General features: G+C 39.2%; 1 protein-coding gene across 3 annotated transcripts in view; it reads left to right on the forward strand.

Annotated features, from left to right (window-relative positions):
* Window positions 1–658: 658 nt before the first annotated feature.
* The window catches only part of arhgap10 (Rho GTPase activating protein 10), a 45,031-nt gene continuing 18,696 nt past the window's right edge, over window positions 659–26,993 (forward strand). Inside the window, exons 1-16 of one of the 3 annotated variants that reach the window (XM_071504040.1) lie at window positions 659–1,228; window positions 13,546–13,641; window positions 13,902–13,963; window positions 15,262–15,333; window positions 15,556–15,657; window positions 17,394–17,504; window positions 17,705–17,809; window positions 18,228–18,357; window positions 18,551–18,657; window positions 18,772–18,866; window positions 19,512–19,593; window positions 19,816–19,858; window positions 19,969–20,037; window positions 20,621–20,695; window positions 23,678–23,762; window positions 25,778–25,836. In XM_071504040.1, coding sequence (XP_071360141.1) covers window positions 1,075–1,228; window positions 13,546–13,641; window positions 13,902–13,963; window positions 15,262–15,333; window positions 15,556–15,657; window positions 17,394–17,504; window positions 17,705–17,809; window positions 18,228–18,357; window positions 18,551–18,657; window positions 18,772–18,866; window positions 19,512–19,593; window positions 19,816–19,858; window positions 19,969–20,037; window positions 20,621–20,695; window positions 23,678–23,762; window positions 25,778–25,836 — 1,447 coding nt within the window. In that variant the 5' untranslated portion in view covers window positions 659–1,074. The remainder of the gene's footprint in view (window positions 1,229–13,545; window positions 13,642–13,901; window positions 13,964–15,261; window positions 15,334–15,555; window positions 15,658–17,393; window positions 17,505–17,704; window positions 17,810–18,227; window positions 18,358–18,550; window positions 18,658–18,771; window positions 18,867–19,511; window positions 19,594–19,815; window positions 19,859–19,968; window positions 20,038–20,620; window positions 20,696–23,677; window positions 23,763–25,777; window positions 25,837–26,993) is intronic. The other 2 variants (XM_071504042.1, XM_071504041.1) reach the window with 2 other exon arrangements.

The raw sequence follows: 26,993 nt of genomic DNA on the forward strand, positions 1-26,993 counted from the left end.
TCATTGACACCTGTTCACCTTTTTCTCTCCTTACTAGCGTCTCTAGAAATTCAATCAGCCTATGATAATCATAGACTTCAAATCTTAATGATGATGTTATTATTATAGCCTACTTTTAACGTACTTTTTAATGTTTTTAATGTTTTTAATTTTTAAACTTTTTAATGTTTTATCAGTATGAGTTCAGTTTCTGAAAAAAAAAAGAAAAAGAAAAAAATCCATCACATGTTACATCATATCATGGGTTCATTCTTAGTGGTGCAACATTGCAACGACATTGTGTGCAGAGATCACACCTTTAGTTCAGAGAATTCACATAATGAACATTTTCTCATTCAAACTATCTTCTGTTTGAACATTCATGTGATTCAAACTATGTAAAGTGATAATTAGTGATGGTAACTAAAATATATTCAGAAGTAGCGTATTAATAATGCATTCACCTCATAAATTAAGACATATCTCTCTCCCCTTTGCGTGATCGTACATGAGCTGCTTTCAACCACAAAGAGTGTCGATATAAAGACATCTGTTGACCTCCTGAGTCAGTGGTCAAGCGAAGCGAAGGCGGAAGTACATTTGACTGAACCATCTTGCCCGAGTCTTTGGTAGAGTTTTGCTACACGCACGCAGATGTCAGCAGAGTTTCTCAATCTGTCACTTTACTAGGTGGAGTGCGCCTGATGAGGGAAGGAGAAACTGGATATAACCACCATGGTTTTCTGACAACTCCCGTGAGCCGACTTCCGAAGAACACTTAACCCGTTAACTTATTGCTATCACTTTTTTTTTTAACCGTCATAGCTGTTTTTAGCTGCCCTCGCCGTTGTTTGACAACCGTGGAACCAGCAACACCCACTTCTGGAGAAGTTACCATGCTAACTCCAGTTAGCCGCTGCTACTTGACGTAGCTATGTTTTCTAGGTTAGACTTGAAGCGGCCAGCAAAAAGAGAGCTAGTTTCATTGTGACCGATACTTTTTTTTGTTTGTTTGTTTTGTTCTAGCTATAAAGAAAGCGGTATTTTGGTGAGTTTCCTGTGCTTGATAACGAAGCTATCAATCTGTCAGAAAAAATGGGACTACACCCGCTGGAGTTCAGTGAATGCTATCTGGACAGTCCCAGCTTCAGGGACAAAATAAAGGCTCACGAAGCAGAGCTGGACAAAACTAACAGGTTTATCAAAGAGCTGTACAAGGATGGGAAGAACCTCATCAGTGCAACAAAACGTAAGTTGACTGTGATGATTTCAAACTCAATATACTGTAAGAAAACTGGGATCAGTCACAAAAACCATGCAGTTGCCCCGGGCAGAAGTCTTGGGCTGTTCACTTTTCTCACAGCTCCTTCCTCAGTTTGCCAATTATTGTTGTTTCCATTTGTTTATGTTATAAGCTACAGAAAAAATGAAAGTGTCTAATCATATACCAGACTGTCTTGATGACCAGATCAAGATCAAGATCAGGCTTTTTCTGTTTTTAGTTTGTTTGAAAATTGTTTTCTTTTGTTGTGATTTATGGGGACAGTTACTCATGTTTTGAGGCTAACACTTTGAGAAAAAGTCTCCTTGAGTCATTTTAATAACCCCTTGCACTATTTGCTCACAGTCCCACACCTCAACTGGGTTAAAATGATTACATTGCTATCTCTTTGAACTCTACTCTTGTGGGCTGGGCTTTTCGCTGGGTTTGTAATGTGCTTACCTTAACTTGCCAGCCCCCAACAGTCGCCAGAAATGGACTGTTTTCATTATACTTTGCAGGAAAATCCCTAGAACTCAGGCTGACAACATGGTAACTATTGTTGTAAAATGACGGCCTGGAAATAACCAAGGATTTCAGTGCTGTGTGAATGTAATATGAAACTGATATTCTTTTTAAACACATCATTACTAATTCAGTCATGCCAGTGCTGCATGGTTGACAGATCTGCTTCGGGCATGTCACTGCAACAGTGCCCTGTACGGTCACACAACATGCTTTCTCTACTGCACACAGATTTGTACTTTTCCACACATTTGTTTCCCTGCTGTTAGTCAGTTGTAGAGACCCAGGTATGTCTTTTATTTTGCCTTTAGCACAACATAAATTCTTCAAGGCAGAGACTCAGCAAGGTGCTGCTGAACTTTGTTCATGTTGACTGCACAGTGCCAGGCAGGCTCAGCAGACTTTTAGTGGCATTTTTAGGGCTGGAAAATGAGTTAATAATCCAACTTACTATTGTGTCATGACGATATGATCATATTGGAGAGAGCAGCGATGATTAGTTGACATAGAGAATCTGTTAGGATATTGATAAGTCAGTTTTTGACAAGTTTTTAGATGGCAAATGTTCTTTGATTCCAGTCTCTGAAATGTCTTTCTTTCTTTTTGGTTGGATGGACAAAACATGACATTTAAAGAAGGAAATTATAATTACACAAAATGATTAGTTTAATAATCAAGTATCTGCAGATTAAGTGATAAGGCAAATAATCAGTTGTTGGAGCCCTGATATTGTGTTAGAATGTTTTTGAGTAACATTTAAGTTGTTTAAATATTTTGTTTTAATTATTTTAACAAATTAGTCTGATGTCATCCATTGCAGCAGTATCAATGTCTGTATATTGATACTGATTTCACCAATTATTACCAGGTCTATGTATATGATATTAAGTTGTTGTTTTTTTTTAGTTAGGTTGAAGTCTGGTTTCAGTCCTCGTGAACATTTGAAACAGGTGGTGCTCTGTGATTTGGTCCAAAGTATACACTTGACACAGGGTCAAAAGGTCATGGAGGGATTCACCTGCTGAGCAGCAACCTTTAAGTATGTTGTTTCATTCAAACGATTCATCAGCTGTATTTAAATGTCACATGTACTGTATATCAAGAACACTTTCCCCACCACGAGCCAACCTGTACTTGACACAAGGCAGGACGGCTGCATCGATTCAAGGTGTTTATGCCTCTAAGAGGACTTTTCAACAGAGGTGTCATTTTTCTTCTCTTCAGTCAGCCCTTCTGCAGATTCAGTGTTGCTCTTAGCGGACATGTGTTGACTGTCACCCTGCACAGCCCATTACTGTTGTACTGAGCTGTTATTTGCATACTTGTGGTCTGTTGTACCTGTAGGTTTGAGCAAACCTTACCATTCTCCTCCGACCTTTCTCAACATGGTGATTGTTCACCCTGTGTTTCTTTGTCACGCATCCTTGATAAACTCTACTACTTCTACTTCAAATGAGAGGATTTCCAGATGTATCATTATGACCTAAACATTTTTGTTGTGATGGTGATTTTTGATAATTATTTCAATGTTTCACAGACGAAACGATAACAAAAATAATCAGTTGTAAGCCTTTCTCCGGACTCACGTTTTGCAGCCACCTGGAGTGATGTGTGGTGGTAGTGAACTTTCACTTTCACTGTTACTTGTCACTTTCTTGCTGTTGATTCAAAATGTGTCCAACATAGTGATGTATACCTAGTCTGCTCATTACATCAATGCTGGCCTCTCACTTATGAGAATATCACAAGGAAGAGCGGACCCTGGTTGTGCACTCCCAAATCAGTTAAGGTTTCAGGAAGGAACTGATGGTCACGTTTTTTACACACTGACATGAATGAAGTGCCCAATTAGCTCATCCTTTGCCTGTGCCTTCTCCCAATGTCAAGTGACTGTTTTAGACATGATCACTGTAATAATGAGCTGTTTACTCTACTTTCTGATAAGAGTAGTAGAGCAACTCAACTCAGCATATGAAATGTTACCCAGTGGTAGAACAATACACTGCTCTTTACAAAGGGTGTTTCCTATTTTGATATTTGAATTAGGGCAAAGCTAATTTATTCAAACTGGGCTGAGCAGCTCTCAGCTGTGTGTCTTTGAACGATAACACTCTTGTTACAGATAGAGTTGAGATGATTAGTTTATTAACAGGGAATAATCAGTATCCATTTGAATAATTGGTTAAGTCATTTTTCAATGTCTTTTGGGTGAAGGGAATATTGAACAATTTTCTGACATTTTATGGACCTAAGTAAAAGACCAAATCTACAGAGTATTCAGCAGATTAATCGCTAATGAAAAGTTATGTTTGTTGCAGTTGTAGATATGTGGTCACACATTTTGTGTTCCTGTTGACCAGAAGAAATAAAAAAAAAAAGAAAAACAAATGAAATATTGAGTGAGCACAAATTCCGGTTGTGATTTGAATTACAATGAAACCAGTTCTGTGCTACACAAATGTAAAGGTCATTTCTGCAGACTGTCACTGCGTTCCCAGACTTTATCTAAGCACAGCGGTATCATTAAGTACACAGCTAGTTTTAGCTATAGCTCAGGTATAAGTAAGTTATAAAGTAACAGTGTCACTTTGAGTTAATTTACACCCTTAGGGTGGAGCTCTGAAGCTTAGCTGAGAGCTTTACTCTGATTATCTGGTCTCAGGAGAACGTGACTATGCGTTTGGTTCTCCTCTTCATAGAGATCGTACTAAATGGCCACCACTTATTTTCTTTTAAATCTTAAAAATGCGGTGTGGTGGTTTGCAGCTTTGAGTTGATAGGGTAGTCTCTCTAGATGAACCTGTGAGCCAAGACAGTTGTTTTTGATGAGTGGAGTTGATTTGGGGAGGCTAAGCTTTGTAATCTTCTCTGTATATCATGGTCACGATCAACTTCACAATAAGATCCAACACTCAACAAGCGTTGTAAAAATGGTTGGCCAAGTATTATGTTGTAAACACTGACAGATTTAGTCTTGTTTACAGCTTCCATCAAAAAGGATTCAAGAGTTGTGTGATAAAGTGACTGACTGTCTGTTTGACCTCAGAGTGATCTGGTGTGGTGTGAGGACAATTGTTGATCTCTAAATCCCAGTCCATTCTCAGCCTTTCAGTAACTCCCTCCACTCCTACGGCTGGAGGATGTCCCTCTACGGAAAGTCCTTGGTTCTGAGAGGAAACTTTAAAGCGGGGCCCTGGGCCGGAGAGCCATGACATGGAAGTGCCCACTAGAGGAGCAACATGCAGATGTGCTTCTGTTTCAGAGGGCTTCCTCCACAGGAACTGTGTCCTGTCTGTACCCTCTCAACTACCCCTCATTGTTGTCCTTAGCAAATGTATTGATTTCTAGTTTGTGGCAGAAAGTATGAACTCTCCATTTTTGGAGGGTTTTTTTATTTTTTGTATGTAATCTTGTCAGTGCCTGTCAGCCAGCTTTATTAGTTTGACAGTACTTGCATGTTCTGTTATTGCTGCAATCATCTGAAAAGTGAGCGAGTTGCACTGGGGTCACTTAGAGTCACTTCCACAGCTGGACTTCCTCAGTATTGACCAATTGGCTCATAAAACAAAATAATGTGGGGGTTTTTTTCCCCCCACTTTCGGTTCCACTTTAAAAAACCCAGCCATGTGATGGTCTTTCTCTTTGCAGACAGGTTTAAGAGTAGTCTGCCATGGTGTGCTTTGGCTCAATGTCGCTCTCTGTAATCACATTACTAATTCTGCCAAAGAGCCACATCACAATCTTTCATTAAAATCGCATTAGCACAAGACGTGAAGTCATGTGGGAGGAACGCTTTTTCATGTCTCACTCCAGAAAGGCCTGCTATAAAAGTGATAGTGTATTATTGCATGATGGCACAACGCTGCTTCTGGGACTCCTTTTTTGGTGCAAGCAAGAGCCATTATTTTTAACCATTTTCACTGCATTAAAACTTTTGGATGTGTCAAAATAATTCACTCAATACTGTATCTGTGAGCAGCCATGCCTGTTATTGGCAGGATACTGCTCATTGCAGCTTCATCCTACAGAATTGTTTTGAGGATCAGGAAGTCATGAATGAAGTAATGCTTGTTTTGAGGGCAGGGAGCTGGGGGGAGAGGGGTTGTGGGAGGGGACGGGTGGGCAGGCTGTGTTGAGGGCAAAGGTGGGAGCTGAGTGTGGAGCAGGGATTCAGACTGGAAAAGATGGGAGAGTGGAACAGGAAGGACTGTGGAAAGGCACAGCATGTAAACCCTGTCTGCTCTTTGAGGGCCTGGACCAGGCAAGTTCTGACCTAAGTGGCACATTTGATGAGACTGTAGAAATCATAACAAACAACACTCCAACAGATGCCAATGAATACACTGTGGACATCTTCAGCAGCTGAACTTTGACATATACATACCTTTCCTGGGTTGTTTTGAGGAAGACTTGTGCAGTTGCAGCCAGAACAGGCAATGTTAGGTTTCCTGCTTTAAAACATATGGTAAGTGAAAAATAAGGTCAGGGTTTGGACTTAAATCATCTTAGGTAAACTAACTTTGTAAAATGGAAATAGCAATTTTGTACCCAAATGTGCTGCTAATGAAGTTTTACAGCACGACTGTAACTAAGCAAACACTGTGACATTGGAAGAGGCTGATAATATATAAAATGTTGTTTATAAAATGTGAGCCCAAAGTCACAGCAGCCAGATGTTGTAAGCCAAATGCTGATTCACCTCAGGCAGAGTAACATTAAAAAACAGCTACTGTACATTAGAAGCATGTTGGATCGTCAGTGGAAAAGACAGAGAGTGCAAATCCTTTTTTGGAAACTTGTTTCCAAAGTTAGCCCAACCCAGAGCCCATTTAAATGTTAGCTAAATAAAAGACCTTTCTGTCAGGAGAAGCAGGCAGGTCTACCTTGCTGTTTCTCCCGAGTGAATTGTCCAGCAGCTGCACACGCACTGACAAACAGCCTATGCTGGACTGTTACATAGTGACATCACTGTGTGTGCATGTATCCCTTTGTTTCATACTAGCCTCAGAAAGCACCAGTTGCAGTGGTTAAAATATTGATGATAATGGATGAATACATATAGGAGAAACACAGTGTTTGTTTCAGTCAGGTGTAAAATGTTAAAGGGGAAAATTATGTTTGTTCCTGCAGCAAAAGCTGAATGAACTTCATTATAGGGCACTGATATTGAGCATCATGGTTTTGAGACTGAGGATACTTATTCAAATCAAGTCATTGTCCTACATACAGATTTTAAAGACTCTATCATTTAAAATTAATGAAGTGAAATCGTTTTCTCACAGCAATTATTTTTGTCTCTGAGACCACATTATTAAAGCCACCAACATACCACCAACAGCAATAATCTACACAAAAACTAGGGCTGGAACAATTCATTCATTAATTAGGTGATAATAGTTTTTCCTGTTCTTAACCTGTTCATGTTATTAAATCAAAGTGTGAGTGTTGCTCAGACAAAAGCATTTTGAAACATTTCAGAATTTTGCTTTGGATATTGTTAACTTGTGATTGGTATTTCTCATAATTGTTTACATTTTATCCTTTAAACAGCTAAAAGATAAAAAAAAAATACATGTATGTATCTATAAATAAATCAGTATAAACTGTCCTAACAATGATCTACACTATGTACTTGTGTTACTAGCAAAATGTACATTATTTACTTCTGTTCTGTGATGTGCGGCGCTCCACCACGGCCGGCCCTGTGATTCAGTAACCTCCCCAATTTGTCGTCTTTGTTTTTCTTCCCACCTCTGCTGAACAGGGGCACCAATGTTTATGTCACTTAGTTAGGGGTTTTTTCATGTTTTTCCTGCTGCAGAAAAAACCGGGCCTGTTGTATTAGATAGATGTAAGGTGGGGTCTGTATGACTCAGACTCAGAATCCAGCAGACTGGGGTCTCTGGCTTTCTACAGAGAAACTAGCCAAGTTTGACAGTTCCCAGGTTTGCTCTGAAATGCCTTTCTTTAAAAGGCAAAAAGCAGGAGAAGCCTTTGCCTCGGACTCTTGTGTGCCCTAGTGTGTGTGGTATTTCTAGCTTGTGATAGTTCTTTCCTCTAGGACAGCAGCTATCATTTCAATCTGTTCTGCAGACCTCTCATCTGACACTTTTGTTTATTGCACCACTGATTGTATCCTGTTGATCTATGCTGTTGAGACTTGAATTGACACAGTACAGGGACACGAATGGTGTGGCCGTTTTTTTTTTTTTTTCCTTCTCTGAATGTTGCCTGACGTCGATTAATGCTGGAGCTTCATGTAACCGGATAACATTCATTCTTCATGTTTTATGTAATGAAGTCCACACAGCTTGGCCTCATATATTCTCATATTAACTGTCCACCCTGCAGTGAGTTCAACATGCAAGCAGCCTGTGTAATCAGATTGTGGATGAGTGTGATTAGAGCTCCACACTCACATATGGCTCTAATAAAGAGACTGCAAATCTATCCATTGACATCACTGTTCATGGAGTACACACTAATTGTTTACAGTGACGTGGGCCTTGATCTTGGCTTAGAATATGTTTAATATACAAATAGAGTAGAATAGTAAAATGCAAAAGACCCAAATCCCTGTCTCCTTAATGAAATTTTAACCAAAACAAAGAAGAGCAAAATATTTGTTTAGATTATGTTCTGCGATAGAACAGTGAAACCTTGAGGAACGCTTGAAAGGCATTGATTTTGTCACAACGGCATCAGCTTGTCATTATGTTTTATAATAAAGTGACACTGGATACTGCCTCGACCTTATGACAGACACGATATAGTGTGTTGAGGCTTTGTTAAGGTGTGTCAAGGTTCAGTGTAATGTTGTGAAAACATGTTTTCACTATCTGGGGGAGCAGCTGAACTTTCCACTCTACATTCATGTTGGGATAATTTACAGTTGACCAACAAAGACTCCATGAGGGTCACTCATTACCCAACAGGTTTATAGAATTTAGGTTCAGGTTATGAGGTGTGTTTTAAATGCTTGATAATACTACCACGACTATTACTAACAACAATAGATTATAACAAAAACACATACAGGAGCTGAAGCTTCATTCTTATCCGCCATGCAGGTGGAAAAAATGTAAAAGTAAAAAAATATTGTTAACAAAGCCAAACAAAAGCAAAGCCAAAAACACTAAACTTGAGTAACAGAGACACAGTGTGAGAATGAAATAAAAAGATATACAACCTGTAAAACAGCTTTTCTATAAAAGGGTTTAAGCTGGGATTTAAAAAAAAACAAAACCACAGACTCATCTTCCCAACGTTCCTCTGGCAGATTGCTTCAAAGCCTAAAGGCTCTGACTGCAGAAACCTGGTCACTCTTAGTTTCAAGCCTGGCTCTAAGGATCACTAGAAGGGACAAGGCTATTGAGTTACACCAATTGAAGAACGTTATATTTTGAAAATGATGTCACTAAGAGGAGGTGTAGTGATGGAAAACAGCAGGAGGCCTAGGATCAAGCCTTGGGCAGAGCCATAATTGAAAGGCACCAGGGGCAGAGGAAGAATCATTAAAAATCCAAACAAATAATATTAGTTACATGAATTTTCACAAGTATAATGTAGGTCATCCCAATCCAAGAATACTGAACAGAAGCAAAGCAAAAAAACCTGTAAGTGAAAATAGATTCTCAGTTTATGGTGAGGCGGCACGTCGTTGGTGGCAAGTATTAACCAGATTGTCACTGTTCACAGCCTGTACCTCATTTCATAGAGGTATAAGATTCAGGATCCAATGAAATCTATGTTTCTTATATCTTGTCCCCATCCTGCTAACTGGACTACAGGAATTAAGAGACTAAAATTATAGTGGTTGTTGCAGATCACACCAATATAGGATTGTTTGTGTTGTCTGCAGTCATTTCAGGTGCTGCAAATTGAGGACTGTTGGCTAGATCAGGGTTGACCAGAGTCACCTTTTATGGACTTGCAAACCCCGGCCTGGATTCTGCATGGCTTAGATTCCCTCTAGATTTACAGTCACTTCAAAGAAAATTGCTGTGTTCAGCGTAAAGTGTTTGAAACCTAAATAATCATCAGACAGGCTTATATTTGCCATACCTTTATTTTGGAAAAATATTGCCTGGAAGCCATACTTAAACACTTTTATACACCAGTTCATCAGGTTGTGTTTACATCAGTTGTAAGTCTTGTCTGTGACAGAAACATTTTGGCCAAAAAGTGAAAAGCTTTTAGTGTATTAGTAATATGAGCTCCAAATGTATTCGCTCTGGTTGACGCAAGTTTATAATATAAGTTTTCTACTCTAAACTGTTGTCTAATAAATTCATACAACTGATTATAAGCTGACAATAATAAGGCATCGCACAATACTTGTCTGTCCCATCCCTTCTAACCTCATTAAAGTACTGTCTTTAAAGAAGTGCATGAGTCACAGGATTTGACACTCCACTGCTATTGTTTTGCCTCTTAATGCTGCTCATGCGGTGCCCCCCTTTTTTATTTTTTTATTTTTTACCATTTCCTGGTGTCTGAGTAAAGGACAAACATAAAGCGTCTCTTGTCTTGATTAACGAGCTGAAGTTAGGTCTGTGCAGTGTTTTGCAGAAGTCCATGAGCCAAGAAATGAGCTATTAGCCATTAGTCCTTTTGTTTTGCTTACTGTCATTAGAACATACTCACTAAATTTCCTGTGTGTAGATAAGAGACCCTGATTTTAATTTTGCTAGTGAGACATCTTGTTTATATGTGCTTAGTTTTTTAACAACAACAATCGCCTCGCCCACAAGAAAAGGCAGCAACATTTCCTCTAGGTGCTATAGAAAGACCCGCTCAAAGAACAAACAATTGTAAATACTGTAATACACAAGCTGCCCCATTGTCTGGTGTGAATCCCTTGGCTTCCTGTAGTTTGATAACTTAGACAAATTGGCCAAAGGAATCGACCACAGGTGTTTTGTTGGACCCATATTTCCTTGTGTGCTTTGGCATTGTATAGATTTAAGATTGAGCTGAAGAGCAGCCTGCCATGGATTTCAAACTGTTGAGGCAGAAGCTATCTTTGTTCCAGGCTCAGGCAGACATTGTCCAACACCTCTCACGTGTTTGGGCTTTTGGCTGTACTGTAGATTTAATCCATAGCATGTGTACACACACTGCTCATAGAGCCTGTGGTGTGTACACAGCAGGATTGCTCAAATAAATGAATTTAAAAAGTGATAGTGTGGAATAGTTTTTATAATGTTTTATTATAATCTATTCAACAAAAAATGTACTATATTTGCCAAGGTCTAAGGAACTCATAAGCTTATCAACAACCAGGGTTTTTCCTAAAGAGAATATTGGGTGGCTTCTGCTGTCTTTACCAACGCCTGAGTCAGCAATAATAAAACCTATTTTGGGGGTCACAGATACTGGAGCCTTGTGGACTAATACGAATATCATGTTACTGCAACATCCCCTTAAATCCTGTTAGGGATCTTTGTGGCATATATACCCCCCACCCCCTGCTCCTTTTTTCTGTCTGTTTCCACTGTTTAAAATGTTAAAATTAAAATAATGATATAAAGAATATTGTGTTAAATATGTTCCTGAAAACTTGGCAACTGCAGTGGCAATTAAAGGCTCATGGCAGGTGAAAAGACAAAGGCAGGATGATACGCAAGCAAATCACTGTTAAAAGCATAAAAGACCTTTTTTGAACTTGTAGCAGCAGGAAAAGTTCAGGCGCAACTTATAACATTAACATCTGGCCAGTAAGCTATGTCAGCGAGGCAGCATGCATAATTTAATGGCCCCTGGAACTGGCAAAACCTAATACGGATGCAGCCATTATTAATGTTATTAACCACACCTGTGCTTTTTCAGTCCTGATGTATCATGAAGTCTGCTGTAAAAGGAATCATTCAGTTCATCCGTTAACAACTAGATGCTGTAAAATTGTCTGGTCTGAGTGTATCTAATAGTAGCATATATAACTATTGGATCCAAATATGCTATATACAATTAGCTTATTAGCATGCTGCTAACATTAACGTTGTAATCATGCTCACGGTTAGCCTGCTCTTCCCAGTGGGCCACAGCTTGAGTCTAATGGAGGGAGAGCCTGCAGTTCGATATCGGTTCGTTTTTCCCATAACTGCCAAACTTTATGATTTGCCTACCTTTGACCAGCAAACAATGTAGTTTACCAATAAGATTCATAATTATTTTAACATTTTGTCAGCTGCAACAATAACAATATAACCTATATATAGTGTTACATACCTTTTTTTAAAATTGTTAATCAGATTTAATAAACAATTTGTAAACATGCACTGGTAAATTATGATGCATGTTCCTCATTAATTTCATAAAAAAAAAAAAAAAAAAAAAAAAGAGATTACTCAGTAATGAAAATAGCATTAGTTGCAGTTCATTGTTGTAGCAGGCCATTTTGTAGCAGTTACAGATACTCAGTACAGTCTTTGAGTTCACTTGATTGTTCCCCATAGAGTTCCAACTATCTGCCAAAGCTAATGACACTGCTCCTCAGTATGCTGTTCATGGCTGCAGTCTTAAAATACTCCTGCTGCATTCTGTCATGTTTCTCTAGGGGACTGTCATGGGTCAGAGATCCCACCCTGGGGAATCTCCGCAATGTTTGGAAATAGATTTAGTTTGCTGTGTTTTTACCGATGTGCAGGGGTATAGGGGAGGGTGGACTTAAACCACATTTATCCACCTCTCAAAATCTCAGATCCAGGAGGATTTATTTGGTTTTATGCAGTTTACATGGATGTGTGCTCTCTCTCAGAGCATAGTCACCAATGTTAGTGTTCTGCTGAGGTTTAGCCAGTCAGTGGTTAGGCTAGGTCTTTACATCTGTATAGTCTGACATGCATATGTAAAGAAGTTAAAAGCAATAAGATTAAATGAACGTTAATTATATTCCAAGCTCTCCTGTAGGTTTAGGTTAGGTTAGTTTTGAAATCTGACTCACGTAATGTTGACTGATTTTATTGATATTGATTATATTGCTTAGCATTTTTCTTTTGATCAGTGAGAGATATACGCTGTTTTTTGGGTGTGCAATACTGTTGCATTGTGTAATATTGTCTCCAATGCTACAAATGTATATATTTGCACACTATAATGCATATTGCGCTGGCAATACCACATATTTTATGGTAGAAACCTAATATGAATAGCCTTTATTTCTGCAAAAGCCCAAGCACATCAGTCTTGTTTTTGTAATGATAGTTTTAGTTTAGTAAATCAAGAATGACATTGTATTACATTACATTTTATTACTATTACTTCACCTGAAAAAGCTGAATACCATCATATATCTTGAAAATAAGGAAATGGATATTTTACTTATATTGACCAACCCTAGGGTAAACTATCAGCTTTTTTTCTTGGGCTATCTAGCATGTGTGCTATACATTGGTGGTGCCATACTGTTTCCTTTCCCTTTATTTGACTTAGCCATGACTGACACAGATAATTAAATATAGTTTGCTCTCTTTGAAGGCACATCTGAATTTGTGACACCTACGGACCTGGTATACTGAGGTGTGATGTTCAACAGGATGTAACAGCCTGTTGACAGACAGGATGTTTGCAGAGTGGTTAACTGTGCGATGCATCAGACCTACTTTCTGTGACACCTGATATGGTGTTCATTTTTAACAAATCATTGTGAAAGTATTTTGAAGATGAAAGTAGTAGTAGTCTAAATGTTTTTCTCCAGTAAAATTCTTGGAGAAGTTAGTATTCTGCCTCCTTTTATATTCACTGCTTTAAATAATTTTATATTTCAAATTGTCTTTCAGAGCTTGGGATGGCACAGCGAAAGTTCGCCCAGTGCCTGGGAGAATTTCAGTTTGAGTACATTGGAGATGCAAAGACAGATGATGAGAAATGTATTGGTAAGTGCGGGTTTGTCTCTTCACATGACGGAAACTAACCACTGGTTTTGTTACCACCACCCAGACATGCACTGTAAATGTTTGTTTATAGTTCTCTCTCTACCAGCAAATTAAGAGCAGTTTGTGGTGTGCATCTGTGGTGGGAACAGCTGATAATCATGTTATCTTTGTGTGTATGTGTGTGTGTAAGACAGAGTAAAACAGAAGGACTGGATTTATTACATGTTTGATATATATATATATTTTTTTTCCCCCTACAGATGAGTCTTTGCGAGAGTTCTCCATATTTCTCAAAAACCTAGAAGACCAAAGAGAGCTGATGGTGAGAAAGACCAGTCAGAACCTGCTTGAAAGCCAGAGAAATTACCTGTGTGTGTGTGTCTATGTGTGTTTGTGTCTGTGTGTCTGTGTGTGTCTATGTGGTGTACTGCACTTGAATTGTTTAATTGTCTGTATGGTCTGTACTGTGCTTATTTCCAACCAGCCTACACCTATTACTGCCCATATTTGGTACTTGCATCTATTAATGTCTGACTCTGTCATCTACCAGAGATCCGGACAGGCACTCGTAATACAATTTCCTCCAGTGTGCAGTGCAGACACAGCATCCAGTAGGCAGAGTAAATGAGTTCCCTTGTGGGTGTATTAGCATTGATCCTGTTTGAACAGTTCCTCCCCTTGTGCCTGTCTAAGGGTCACTGTCACAGCACCTGCCTGGGAGTGGCTACAGTGAGGACTGGAGTTCATATCCACATTATTACACCCAAGCTTTAAATACCAAGACAGATTGCATAAGCTACTACCCACAACAAATCCAGCTCATTCAGACATACCCCCGTCAAACTAGTTTTTGCACCAGGCAGCGTTGTTGAAGTTGCTCATTTATAAAGCACAAAAATCACAAACAGAATCTGAATATGAGTAAAGTTACAACATTTTCAAAGGACATGTGATACAAATGTGACTGTGTGTTATAAACTGCTATCCTGAGGTTGTAAAGTGTCACACTGTGTGCTCCTCATTTGAAGACTTCTTTACACAATGGATTAGATGGCCAGTGAAAGATTGTTAAAATATCTAAACTCTCCTCTTCTTTGGACAGGGATGCACATTTTACAGTGTTGGTGATCTTTTTATAAACAGCCGTTCTCTTGTAATGTCTGTCTGTAGTGTCTGAGGTTAGGGAGTGGGCATTATTAGATGACTGTTTTAGCGCCAGGCTTAGACCATAATGGTGAAGACACTTCTGAGCATAGTGGGATGACATCACAGTGCAAAGTAGGGAAAAGTAGCATGAGCGAACAGGCACAGACATGTCCTACAGTCAGCATAGCAGAAACACTGGAGGAATGAAGAAAAATACATCGACTTTATTAGTTATTTGAAGACCAAGATACTTTTAATTAAATAGTTATGTAATTTCATATGTATATAAACACTAGCAGGACATAAATCCAAAGGCAGCACCACTAGAGGCCAAGAAACTGTATACAGCTGCCACTCTAAACTGGAAACAACAAATGCTTAAGCCTGGAAATGTTGTGTCATATGAAATATTAATAGGCTTTGTCAGTGAGTTGAGTAATTATTAGATATGTTATGGTTTCTGTCTCTGCCTAGATGAGAAACATCACAGAAACTTTAATGAAACCCCTTGAGAAGTTCAGGAAAGACCATCTTGGTATAGTAAGGGTAATGTATTATGGTTTATTTCCTCTACCCAATATGTTGTGGACCTTTTTTTTGGATCTGTTTGTGTGTTTAGTGTACCTTAATAACTATTGAAAATTACATATGTTACAAGTGGCTGCTAATAGCATTGAACTCTACTACACACACGGCTTTGTCCCCATGAATAATCTATTATTTTGTTCTCCTTATATGCTTCTCCTCTCAACACTGCACTTTGTTAAGGCGGAAAGAAAGAGGTATGAGAAAGAGACGGAGAAGTACTACAGCTCTCTGGAAAAGCTTCTGAATATGTCAGCAAAGAAGAAAGAGCCACAGCTACAAGAGGTATTTATCCTTGTCTGAACTCAGATATGTACAGATATGACAGAAACAAAAAATGGAAACGGATATTTTGTTTAGTTTGAGAATCCCTGTTTTGGTTTCTGTCCTTGGTGCCGTGGGGAAGAGCCTCACTGCAAAGCCTGTTGGACCATGTGAGTTTCCACTGACGTGCCTTGCAGCAACACTTTTCCTGGCTGGTTTGGAAAGGAAATGTGTGCTCACTTGTACTGTACTACCAAGGTCAACCCTGGTTTGCTGTAGTTTGTGTGGTGAAACCCATGCTGCAGAAGCATGAGATAAAAATGTTAAATTGTGGAGAATTTAGCAACCTTTCACTAAACAATGTTTCTGTTCTTCTTGTCTTTGTTCCATGTGGCCATGTAAGGCTTACCCATATGTTGTATACACCAAGCAGAGAGGACACTTGAAACTTGTTGACATTATGAATGCAGGCTGCTCAGTCTGTTCTCTGTGACTCTTATGCCACAAGGGTCTGTGGTACCAACACAGATTGCTGCCAGACCTGAATAAATAGACCCAATGATATGTTCACAGCAACAAGAGTCTTGAACTTCATCAACACTGCATCAGTTGTTTAGTCAGCTCAGTGAACAGTAGCATATTATGAAAAGCAGTTTATGAACTTTGAAGATATATCACTTCATACATTTAAAGTTGCTTTACAAAGTCTATTCACAGTAGACTACACAGCAAGTCCTTGGTGTTATATACATAATTCAGATATTGTTACATTGCAAAGTTTGGTTGTATACTATTTATGTATAGTGTTATTCTGTGTTCCAAACATTTTCAAGCATTGCTACTTGGGAATTCTTAGATGCAGACTGTATTTCTGGGATGGAACAGTGGTTAGTGCTGTACCCTCACAGCAAGAAGGAATGAAACCCACCGGCCTGCTGGGACTTTTCTGTGTGTAGATTTAGACGCCTCTAATAACCCACAGGCGTGAGTTTGAGTGTGTGCTCTGTCTATACATGTACATGCCCTGGATATCAAAGACACCATCCATGACCTTGTAAAGAACGTGCAGGTATAGATAATGGATGGATGTCTATATTACAGATTCTACCACTGCTGCTGATGTACCTGAAGAAGTTTTATTTTTTTATTAATTAAGGCTGTGTTTGTTTGTTTTGAAAACCAGTAGCCCACTACATCAGTGACAGGTCCCCATGAAGATAGCTATACAAACGTGTGCGTTTATATTTTCTTTATCATGGTAAATGGACTTTACATATGATACTTTTCTAGTTTTATTGACCAGTCAAAGCATTTTACACTGCAAGCCACATTCACCCATTCACTCACACATTCATACAGCACACTATCTATGCATACTGCTCGTTTCTATCACACACACACACACACCGATGATTCATCAAAGGCAATTCAGGGTTCAGTGTCTTGTGGAAGGACACATTGACATGCGGACTGAAGGGGGGGGGGGGTCAAACCACTGACCCTCCAATTAGTGGACGACCTGCTCTACTTCCTGAGCCACAGCCACCGCAGATTTGGCAGTTGTGGCTTTGACTCTCAGAATTGAGAGTTGAAGGTTAGAAAGTGTCTTATGTTGTACAGCTTATACATTCCTCTGAGACCAAACCTCTAGATTCCCAAATTGCACTGTATCATCAAGATCATGATGTTTTTTGTTTGCTTCCATGCATCTTGTCTGTCAGCATAATCATTATGCTGCGTGTTCTCCGCCTCCTCAGGCAGACGTCCATGTGGAGGACATGAGGCAGCACTTTCAGGAGGAGTCACTGGACTATGTGTGCAAATTGCAGGAGATCCAAGAGAGAAAGAAGTTTGAGTGTGTGGAGCCGGTGAGTGACTGACCTTAGTGGCATGTCAGCAATGATGTCGCTGGATATAGGATATATCACATGGGTTTTAGTTTCTCTTACTCCAAAGTGACTAAACAATCCCATCATCTCTTGTGACGTGGCCATAGTGTTTTGTTATGAGTTTCTCTTTCACCTGCCAACTTTTTAAATGAACATGACTTATCTGTTTCTTCTTTTAGATGGTGGCCTTCTTTCAGACCGTCTTCACTTTTTATCACCAGGGCTTTGAGCTTGCCAAGGACTTTGATCATTATAAAAGAGCCTTGCAGATCAATATTCAGAATGTAAGAAATATCAACGTTTTATTATTATATATATCTATATCTATTTCACATAGCCACTACGCATCATGGGCCATTGCAGTTATTTGTCTAATGGATGAATTCCAGTATTTACTTGCCTTTTTGTCTTGATTTGGCTACCAACCTCTGAGGAAAATATCTGGCTCTGCTTCACATTGTGTTTTCTTTAGCTACTTGTTGAACTTATAGCTCCTCCAATTTGGTTTCTCCAATTCTCCAATGCCTTTAGAGTCATAGCCTGTGTTTGAGTCTTAGTTTTAGATTACTACTAACAATTCAGCTGATTTTAGAGATACTGTGAAGGGGTTTTCAAGGGAAGCTCATGTGTTATTTGATATTTAATCACTGAGTATCAGGAAGTGACTTCCTGGAATGTGCGTTTGCTTCTTTTTCCTCCCAGACAAGGAATCGATTTGAAGGTGCGCGGTCAGAGGTGTACGAGCTCATGAAGAGGATCAAGGAAGCCCCTCAAGAATACAGACAGACCAGCCCTATCAGCTGTGAAGGCTACCTCTATGTACAGGAAAAACGTAAGACCTTATTGTGAATTTAAGCTTTCACATTACATCCATTCATAACATACAGTACAGTTAGGGAACATAGTTAATGCAAGAAATACATGACAACCTCTGCAAATATACACAGTCCACTGTAAGAGACAGAGGTGGAGCTTTGAAAAATGTGTAAATTATTGACTTGTTATGGCCACATTTGTTTTTCTAGGGCCACCTCCCTTTGGTTCCAGTTGGGTCAAACGCTACTGCACATTTGTTAAAGAGCAGAAGATCCTGCACATGGTGACATTTGACCACAGATCTGGTGGGAAGATTGTAAGTAGTTGTTGGCCACAGTTTTTATGATTTCAACCACATTGACCATGCAATCTTTTTTTTTTTTTTTTTCTACAACATTCTGAATAGTGAAATGTATTCATTTATTTTCAGGGTGAGACTGAGTCTGTCACGCTCAAGTCCTGTGTCCGCAAAACGACTGACATGTTGGACAGGAGGTTCTGCTTAGACCTCGACATAACTGATCGGTACATTATCACCTCACACTGATTCTCAAACACTGTGGTGAAAGTATCCCTCTTGTGTGCAGGTATTTTGCAGCGTCAAAAGTCTTTGTCCAGAACAGCAACCACGGACACAGATTGTCTGTGGTTATATTCCACATTAAGTTAAAGGTCTTATCCCCACACTCTTGCTTTTTGACGCTCTGTGTTTTGGATGGCAGAGGGCAGCACAGCAGGATTTTGTCTTGGAGGGCTGCCCTCACACACTTAGCTGGAAGGATTTGTCACACCCTGCTGTTCCCTTCTGTAATAGATATCTCATTTTGTCACACAACTTAACTCTGCCCTGCCCCTTTTCTGTAGTATTAATAGAAAAGCAATACCCCAGATTTAGGGTGGAAATTTGAGTCCACACATCCATTTTGACTGTGATGAGTAACTTGATATCCATCTGGGCCCACATGATTGTAGCTCTCATAAACCAGCTGGGATGACTAATAGGGCTCATATCTGTGCTGAAAATCCAAGGTGCATGTGCCCTTGTTAGTGAATTTTGTTTCAAGAAATGCTGAGCACACTGATGGTTTACATTGACAACTAAATCACCATTGCATTACTGTACTGTACCTCTAGGGCTTTGTCTGTTGCTAACAGTATGCTCTCTCCCAGGCCAGGGACGGTGCTAACTGTACAGGCCTTGTCAGAGGATGACCATAAGTTCTGGATGCAGGCCATGGGTGGGAAGGAACCTGTGAGTCAGCCGCCTCTACTATGTCATCATCTACCACACACACTCGGCTCACGTAGCCTCAGTGTATTCTGTTAAACTGCCACCTCTCAACAAAATATATTTTTTTAGTTTAATATACTTCCACATACCTGCACTTTACTGTGTATCACAGGGACAAAGTATACTTGATTAACTTTTATAAACCTATAACCCGTGTTTGACTTTGTTCTTTGTTTGGAACAGATTGGACACTACCTTGAGAGAACTTATTCTAAAGAAAGAGGAAGTAAGCATCTAGCCATAACAGACTTTGTGTCTGTAAGAGACTATCATTTAAGTTTCTGGAGCCCAGTGCTTCACCACAATTTGAAAGTTTTTTTTTTCTTTCACCTGCAGTTGATGCCCAGCTGGATGACGTGGGTTTGAGTTTTGTGAAGAACTCCATCAGCGCCATAGAGACGAGAGGTGAGCTTCGGATATATAAATATCGAAAGGCTCAGTTGAGAGAATTGCAAGGGGATTTATTTTGGGAAATTTAACATGAGAATTTGTGGATAGTGACAAGTAACACGGGTGCAGTATCTTTATATGCACACAAGGTGGCAGACATGCTCCAATATTGAAACAAAGGGCTAACTGGCCGGTACTGCAGACATCATGCACTGGAGATGATGAATGCCTTTCATTGCATAGCTCTAAACCCCTTATTAATTTGCTTCAGTCTTCACTTGCTTATCTGACCACTTTTAAGTCAAAAAATCATTTTGGGTGTAGTTCCTCTCAACATGCCAAAAATGGAAATGGTTATCTATCACATTAAACTCAGTTTCAATTGCATTGACATATTCCTGCAGCTGCTATATATCTTCTACATTCAGGGTTGTTGTTGCTTATATTTAGTATAATATTCTGTCCACATTCCTTATTTGTTTTTGTTTGCTATTGCTTTTATTATCTGCTTTGTGTGTTATTTCCCTTGTAAAGCATCTTGAAACTTCAATGAGATAAATGCTATAAATAAATTATTATTACTATTATTCTTTATCAGGTATTAATGACCAAGGCCTGTATAGAATTGTTGGGGTAAGCTCCAAGGTCCAGAAGCTCCTCTCATTAATGATCGGTAAGTTCTATTCTTTTCTCTCCGTTCTGGAAATGTATTACTGCACATAGAAAGTTTCTTGTAAAGCTGAATAAAGTTTAAATTTTAATTTATATGCTACTGCACTATCTCTGTGATATTAGGCTGCCCCTAGTTAGTTGAATGTGCTGATGTAATGGATGTGTCTGTTGGGGTGATATTAAAAAGATAGTGATTGGCAATCAGCCCATGACTCAGCCTATCAGCACCATGTCTCTCTAAAGTGCAACAAGTGCCTGGGTGTATCTTTGCCTCACTTCTTCTGTTCAGTTTTATATCCCCCAGACAAGCAGACAGGGTCTCGCACATTTTGACTTTTGCTTCATTAACACACCACTAAGCCAGCATCTCACGTGCTTCTGGCTTGCTTAGTCTGTCATTCTGCTTTCTCAATTTCCTTTATGCCTCTCCCTTGTCTTGTAACGCTTTCACTCAACTCCTTTTCTATAGATCTTGTCCTCTGTCCTTTCCATTGCTCCCTGTCTGCTCTCTGGTTTCCTGCCGTCTCCAGCAGACACCAGCTCACTTTCAGCTCTGTGTTCAGAATGACAACAAACTCAGGCAGCCGCCAGCCTGTCTCAACTTCCTCTCCAAAACCTTACAGCCGCCCAACCTGCTGACTCATGCTGTAGACTCCATTAACACTCTGCTGTGGCACTCTAAGAAGTTTCTTTAAAGCCTGAATACTTCTAAGGAAAACAACAGATTTTACTTGCACTTAACTGTTGGCAAATTTTGGATTACTGATTAACCATATACAATACATGGGATATTTTCATTAAGATGCCCAGAATGTAAAATTTTCTTTTATCCTTGAAATGACTAATACGTATGACAGAGGTAGTACAAGTTCTACACAAACAAACACATTCACAAACATTTCATGCATACAACAGTTCACGGTGTGTGGGTGAAGCAAGCTTTAAACCCTGAAGAAAGAGTTCGGATCCTCCCACTCCTCCTCCTTTTCATCTCTCACCCACCGACATGGCCAGGGTCCAATCAGAGAGGACAGAGTGATAGAAGATGAATCTACCATCATATTACAGTACAAACAAAGAGAGCAGCACCTATTGAATGTCAGGCAACAGTATAACAGGAAGAAGACTGTAAAAGTGAGCTCTGACCTATCTGTTGTACAGCATGTAGCAAGGGAGCGGAGTGTGGTGTTGATGGGGATATGACTATAATAGTTACTGACTGAATTAGAGGCTTCAGTTCTATAGATACAGTTGCAGAGTAAGGAAAGAAATGCTGTCAGATATTCCAAAGAACTCCTAAATGGATTCTACATTTTCATGGTTTAAGGCAGAAATGACCGTGAATGTATTTAACATTAGATGATGTGTCCAAACACGCAGGACCAGTCACTCTAGAGAGCTGACCAGATTCTGAAAAGGTTTATCTTGCTTCCTATTTATGTCAATACAATATCAGTTGAGAACAATATCTTGAAACATCTTTTGATGATGTTAAAAGGTTAAAACATAGTTTCTCACTGCGTGGTTGTCTCTTTGAGATCAGGATCCAAATATGTGATTAGGGAGGCTCATGGACTGATTTAGCTCACCTGGTTAGCCTGGGCCCTCGAGGCCAGTGGTTGCCAGTTAGGGGTGACAAAGGGGTCATGAGATGACTAAAAGGATATTAGAGTATAAACAAAAAATAAAAAACTGATTCAGCTACTTCAAATTGTCTTAATTTTTTAGACTTTCTGTTAATCTCTGCAGTTTGTCTTAGTAATTTTACAGCTAAAAAAAATATTATTCAAAAAAGCTGGTCACAACTGTTTTACATACACTAAGCAACCTGTCATAGATTTTTTTTTTTTATTTTGTTAACATTCCATACCTCTGCAGCACATGTATCACCCACCCATGCATTGCTTTCATCAATGTTATGGCAAGAGTCCACACACCTTTGTTAATTTTGGGTAAGCTTAACTGGTTAAATTTATCTCTGTGTGAACTTTGTGTCACAGATCTTTCTTTTGTTATTGATTTGTATAGCAAAATGTTTTTTCTTTATCTTGGTGTCATGGGAGCTGCAGTTCCAACAACCACTTTAACCATGTTAATGTCACCGCACAGTCCTGTAATGTCCCCAAAGGCTTAATGTTTCACAAAAGTGAAATAAAGAATTTACGGCTTTGAACTTGCTGCTGCTTTGTGGTTAGCAGTTTCACAGTCAATGCTGCTCCAAATGCTACTGCCAAAATTATGTTTTTGCATCCCTGACCTAACCAAGTCAGGCCTGTTTGTGCTAAAGCAGACTGCAGACCCCATCAATCTCACACACAGAGGCACACCTGTGGCTACAAACACTCCACAAAAACATTTGCTTTCATAAGTTGATATTGGACAGGTTAGTTTGTGGACAGAGCAGCCAGGGAAACACAGTGCTGCTGGCTGCAGTGCATAAATGAAATCAAAAAATAAATTTCCCAGGAACAGACCACCTACCACCCACGAAGCTGAAGTCTGTGTGGTGACCCAGGCCCTGTACACTACATGTGTCTGGCTCAAAACACTTCACTGGCACGTTGCACCTCCAGATTCTCTGTAATTTATCAGATGTTACTTAAGGTGTGAGTGAAACCCCCTGAATTTTCAGCACAGCACAGCCCTAGAGTCCCTGTGGAAGGAGTGAAGTAGTAAGGGATTAATTAAACTTGTAATGAGTATAGAACCAGCAGCCCTCTTCAGAAGCTGCAACTTCCTTCAGTATCCACTGGGGCCAGACTCGACCCCCGGAGCTAGTAGCAATGCTTTTATCCTCATATGGCTAATTGCAAGTTACATATTTATATTACATATTTAGACTTTCTCAGATTCCCACAAAATCACACGTAGGCTTTGGCTGTTTCTAATATGAAAAGATTTGTTTGTTGCTGTCTCTTGTGTTAATTCCACAGTCGGTGAATTTTATAGTAATGATGTGTTGCATGATTTTTAATTCATTCAGATGAGAAGAGCAATGAAGTGGATCTGTCTACCTGCGTGGACTGGGACGTTAAGACAATAACGAGTGCACTGAAGCTTTATCTGAGGTAGGGATCAGTGTGGTGAAAGACACAACTCACACACAGACACACATAAGCCACAAACAAATGTGAGCCAGCTAAAGCTGCATTAGTTGATTAATCAATTTGTTGTTTGACAGAAAGTTAATAAGTAACTAATTTAATATTCAAATAATAGTTTTAGTTATTTTCAAAGCAAATATCTCAATATTTAATGTTTTCTGCTTCTCCAATGTATTTGATTCTTTACTTTGTCATATATGATTGTAAACTGAATATATTTAACTGGCATTTTTCATATTTTCAGTCATTTTAATGTAAAAAAAAAAAAAAAAAAATAGACACTGTAGATTAATCGACAGTGAAATAATCATTAATCAGAGCCCTACAACATTCATTTCAACTAGTTAGTGATGATGATGTTAATTTTTCGAAACATCTTAAACCTCACTCGCAGCAAAACTATCTGGTTCAACTTTATTTTCACGAATATGCTTCCTCAAAATATATTTTGAGATATAAGTTGAGTTTTGTAATTTATTTGTTATTTGTTCAAACAGAGAATGTGACATTACTTAACTAGTTCAGAGACACATGTTTGGTGCATAGCTGATCATTTTAATTAATCTTACAGGTCACTGAGCGGATTTACATGTGCATTAATAACCTGGTTTAGAGCCTTATACTGCGTCTAATTATATTCAGGATATGGTGTTTACATGTCATATCCGTGTATACATGATCATAACAGTACCCAGGTTTCAGATGGTCTGCCTGTGTACTCCATGTACAGTGATATATCCAGGTTTCTCAAAACTGGGATAAGTTGTTTACAGTAAATGTGCAAAACATAACCAGGATCCTCCAAAAACCCGATTATAACCAGGATACGAGTGTGTAACACACACAAATCCACTTCTGACCTGACACATGTTTTGATGAACATGGTAGAGCCTCTCTGTTGACTTGAATACGAAACATTTCATCCATTGTCGGCTCTGTCTTTTAGAGAATGGCAACAGAGTTAATTATGCAAAGTGCCTTTGTATAATTAACTCCTTGCGAGGTCACATTGCTTACTGTGTGCCTGTTCCACATCCACTGACTCCTTCCAGGTTGACAGATAGTGAGGGTGAAATTCAAAGATTAAAAATGTAGTTTGGCTCCAAGAAGCTGATGCAGTTTCATTTAAATGCCAATTTGTTTTCATAAACAAGTGCAGTTAGCAACAAATTGAGTTGGCTCTGGTAATTTAAATGAGAGCTTGTTCACTGTTTTGTTCACTGAAACACGGTTTTGAAATTTGCTTGTTTTCCTTAAAAAACACAGTGAAAATATTCACAAAATATTGATACCGACATGCAGTAAATGTGAGCAGTTATAAAACGTAAGTCTGGGTCATTTTTCAGTGTTCCCATGCACTGTTTTTGTTGAATGATTAACTAATTTGTGTGATGGACTGTACTTAAAACATCAAATAAGGAATAATGTTAAGTTATTATTCCTACTTAATTTCTCTTTTACTTCCACTGCCATTAAATAAAGTGCTACTATGCTAATATAAATGACAAGTCGTTTGATTGTGCTGTGATTTACTAATTTTAAACTCTGACCCTTTCCAGTTCCTGTTTATTCATTTGAACAATATTTATCACCATATTTACTAATCTTTAAACACTTTTTAAGCTAACATGGTGTATCGATATTGTTTTATTAAACCATGACTTGTCTTTTACTTTGTGTATGGCCTGCTGGAATAAAGCAGGGTCACTCTCCTCAGTTTCCTCTGAGGCTAAGTACCTCTGGCCACTGGCCAGCTGCAGTGTGAAAGTACCTTCAGATGAACTTGGTTATCTCAACGCGTGCACCATCTAATTCCATCCCCCGGCCTGGCCACATTAATCATTGCTGTGTGCAGACCCTATAAAACAGTGTGCTGGCTATTTCTGTCCCCCCACGTTCACTTCAACTCTCCTTCTCCATCCAACCCCCCACCACATCACCCCCCCCCCCCCCTTTCTCTCACTCTCTCTCTTCTGAAGGAGCCTTCCTGAGCCATTGATGACCTATGGACTTTACAAAGAGTTCATCAGCCCTGCAAGTAAGTTTGACCATCTTTTACACCAACACATCTGAGTACAGATCAGAAGCCAAAAACACTGTATACATTCTTGTGTTGTACCAGCCTAAAATGGACATTTCATCAGTTTAGGCACTGGGATTCAATGGTTTGTTCTCCTTCAGTTACTTTTTGAAAACATGCACTGAAGTGAAAAACAGTTTAAATACCTTTAAATTACTTTTTACCAATCTTTTAAGGGAATGCAGGCAATAGTGGTCAACCATCTTAAGCATGTGTTGTCTGAAAGCTATTGTGTGGTGCTTTGTGTCTTGAATGCTAATAGGATGCATCCACAGTTATCCTCACAACAGTGGTCTCTAAAAAAGCCTGATGTTTTATGCTATACTTTTATGACTTCATACTTGGTTTCAGAAACTACTGTCTGCCCTAAATATATTTGTAGTTGATTTCTAGTTTACCAAAGAGCCTCTCAGCTGACTTTGGCTTAGACGTTTTTTGCCACTTCCGACTGTTTTACAACCCAGTTCCTGACATTTATTAGATATTCAAGAAAGCCCATGTAAGCTTACTGCTACCCATATTCTTATAATTTCTACCTGTTTTTAAGTGCTGCTAAAAAATATGTGGCCAAAAAAGCCATTAAAAGTTAAGGATAAAAGGTTTAAAATGGCAAATATGCTGTAATTTGCATGCCCTCAAATGGTCCAGTGACCTTGAACAGCAAAAGACACATTTTTTTCTATTCGCCCACATAACATCATTTCTGTATGAAATGTTTTCAAAGCGAGCCAAACTTGAATCTTATTACAACAAGTGCTTTAATTGGATCAGGTTGACATTTTTATCAGGCGCTCGCAATGCCCTCATAACGAGGGGGAAAAAGTGGATTAGCAGTGAATATTTTTTGATGGGTGACAGCATCCATAAGAAGCTTTTTCCATGTTTAAATCCTTGTCGTTCCCATAGTAATGATATTTTGTGTGCCTGTGTGTGAGTGTGTATGTGTTTGTGTGTGGGCGGTCAGATGCCCATGTGTGAGGAAATGTTTAGGAGATGATCTTGGGGGTTTTAACACAACCCCTTTATATGGTAGCGACAGTAACGTAAAGCTATCTCCTCTGCCAGCATAGTGGTCCCTGCTGCCAAATTCTGGGAGGCGTCAGACCATATATCAC

Source organism: Trachinotus anak, unplaced genomic scaffold, assembly GCF_046630095.1.
Source record: "Trachinotus anak isolate AG129_WGS33_773 ecotype Australia unplaced genomic scaffold, CSIRO_AGI_Tana_v1 ptg000019l, whole genome shotgun sequence".
NCBI lineage: Eukaryota > Metazoa > Chordata > Actinopteri > Carangiformes > Carangidae > Trachinotus > Trachinotus anak.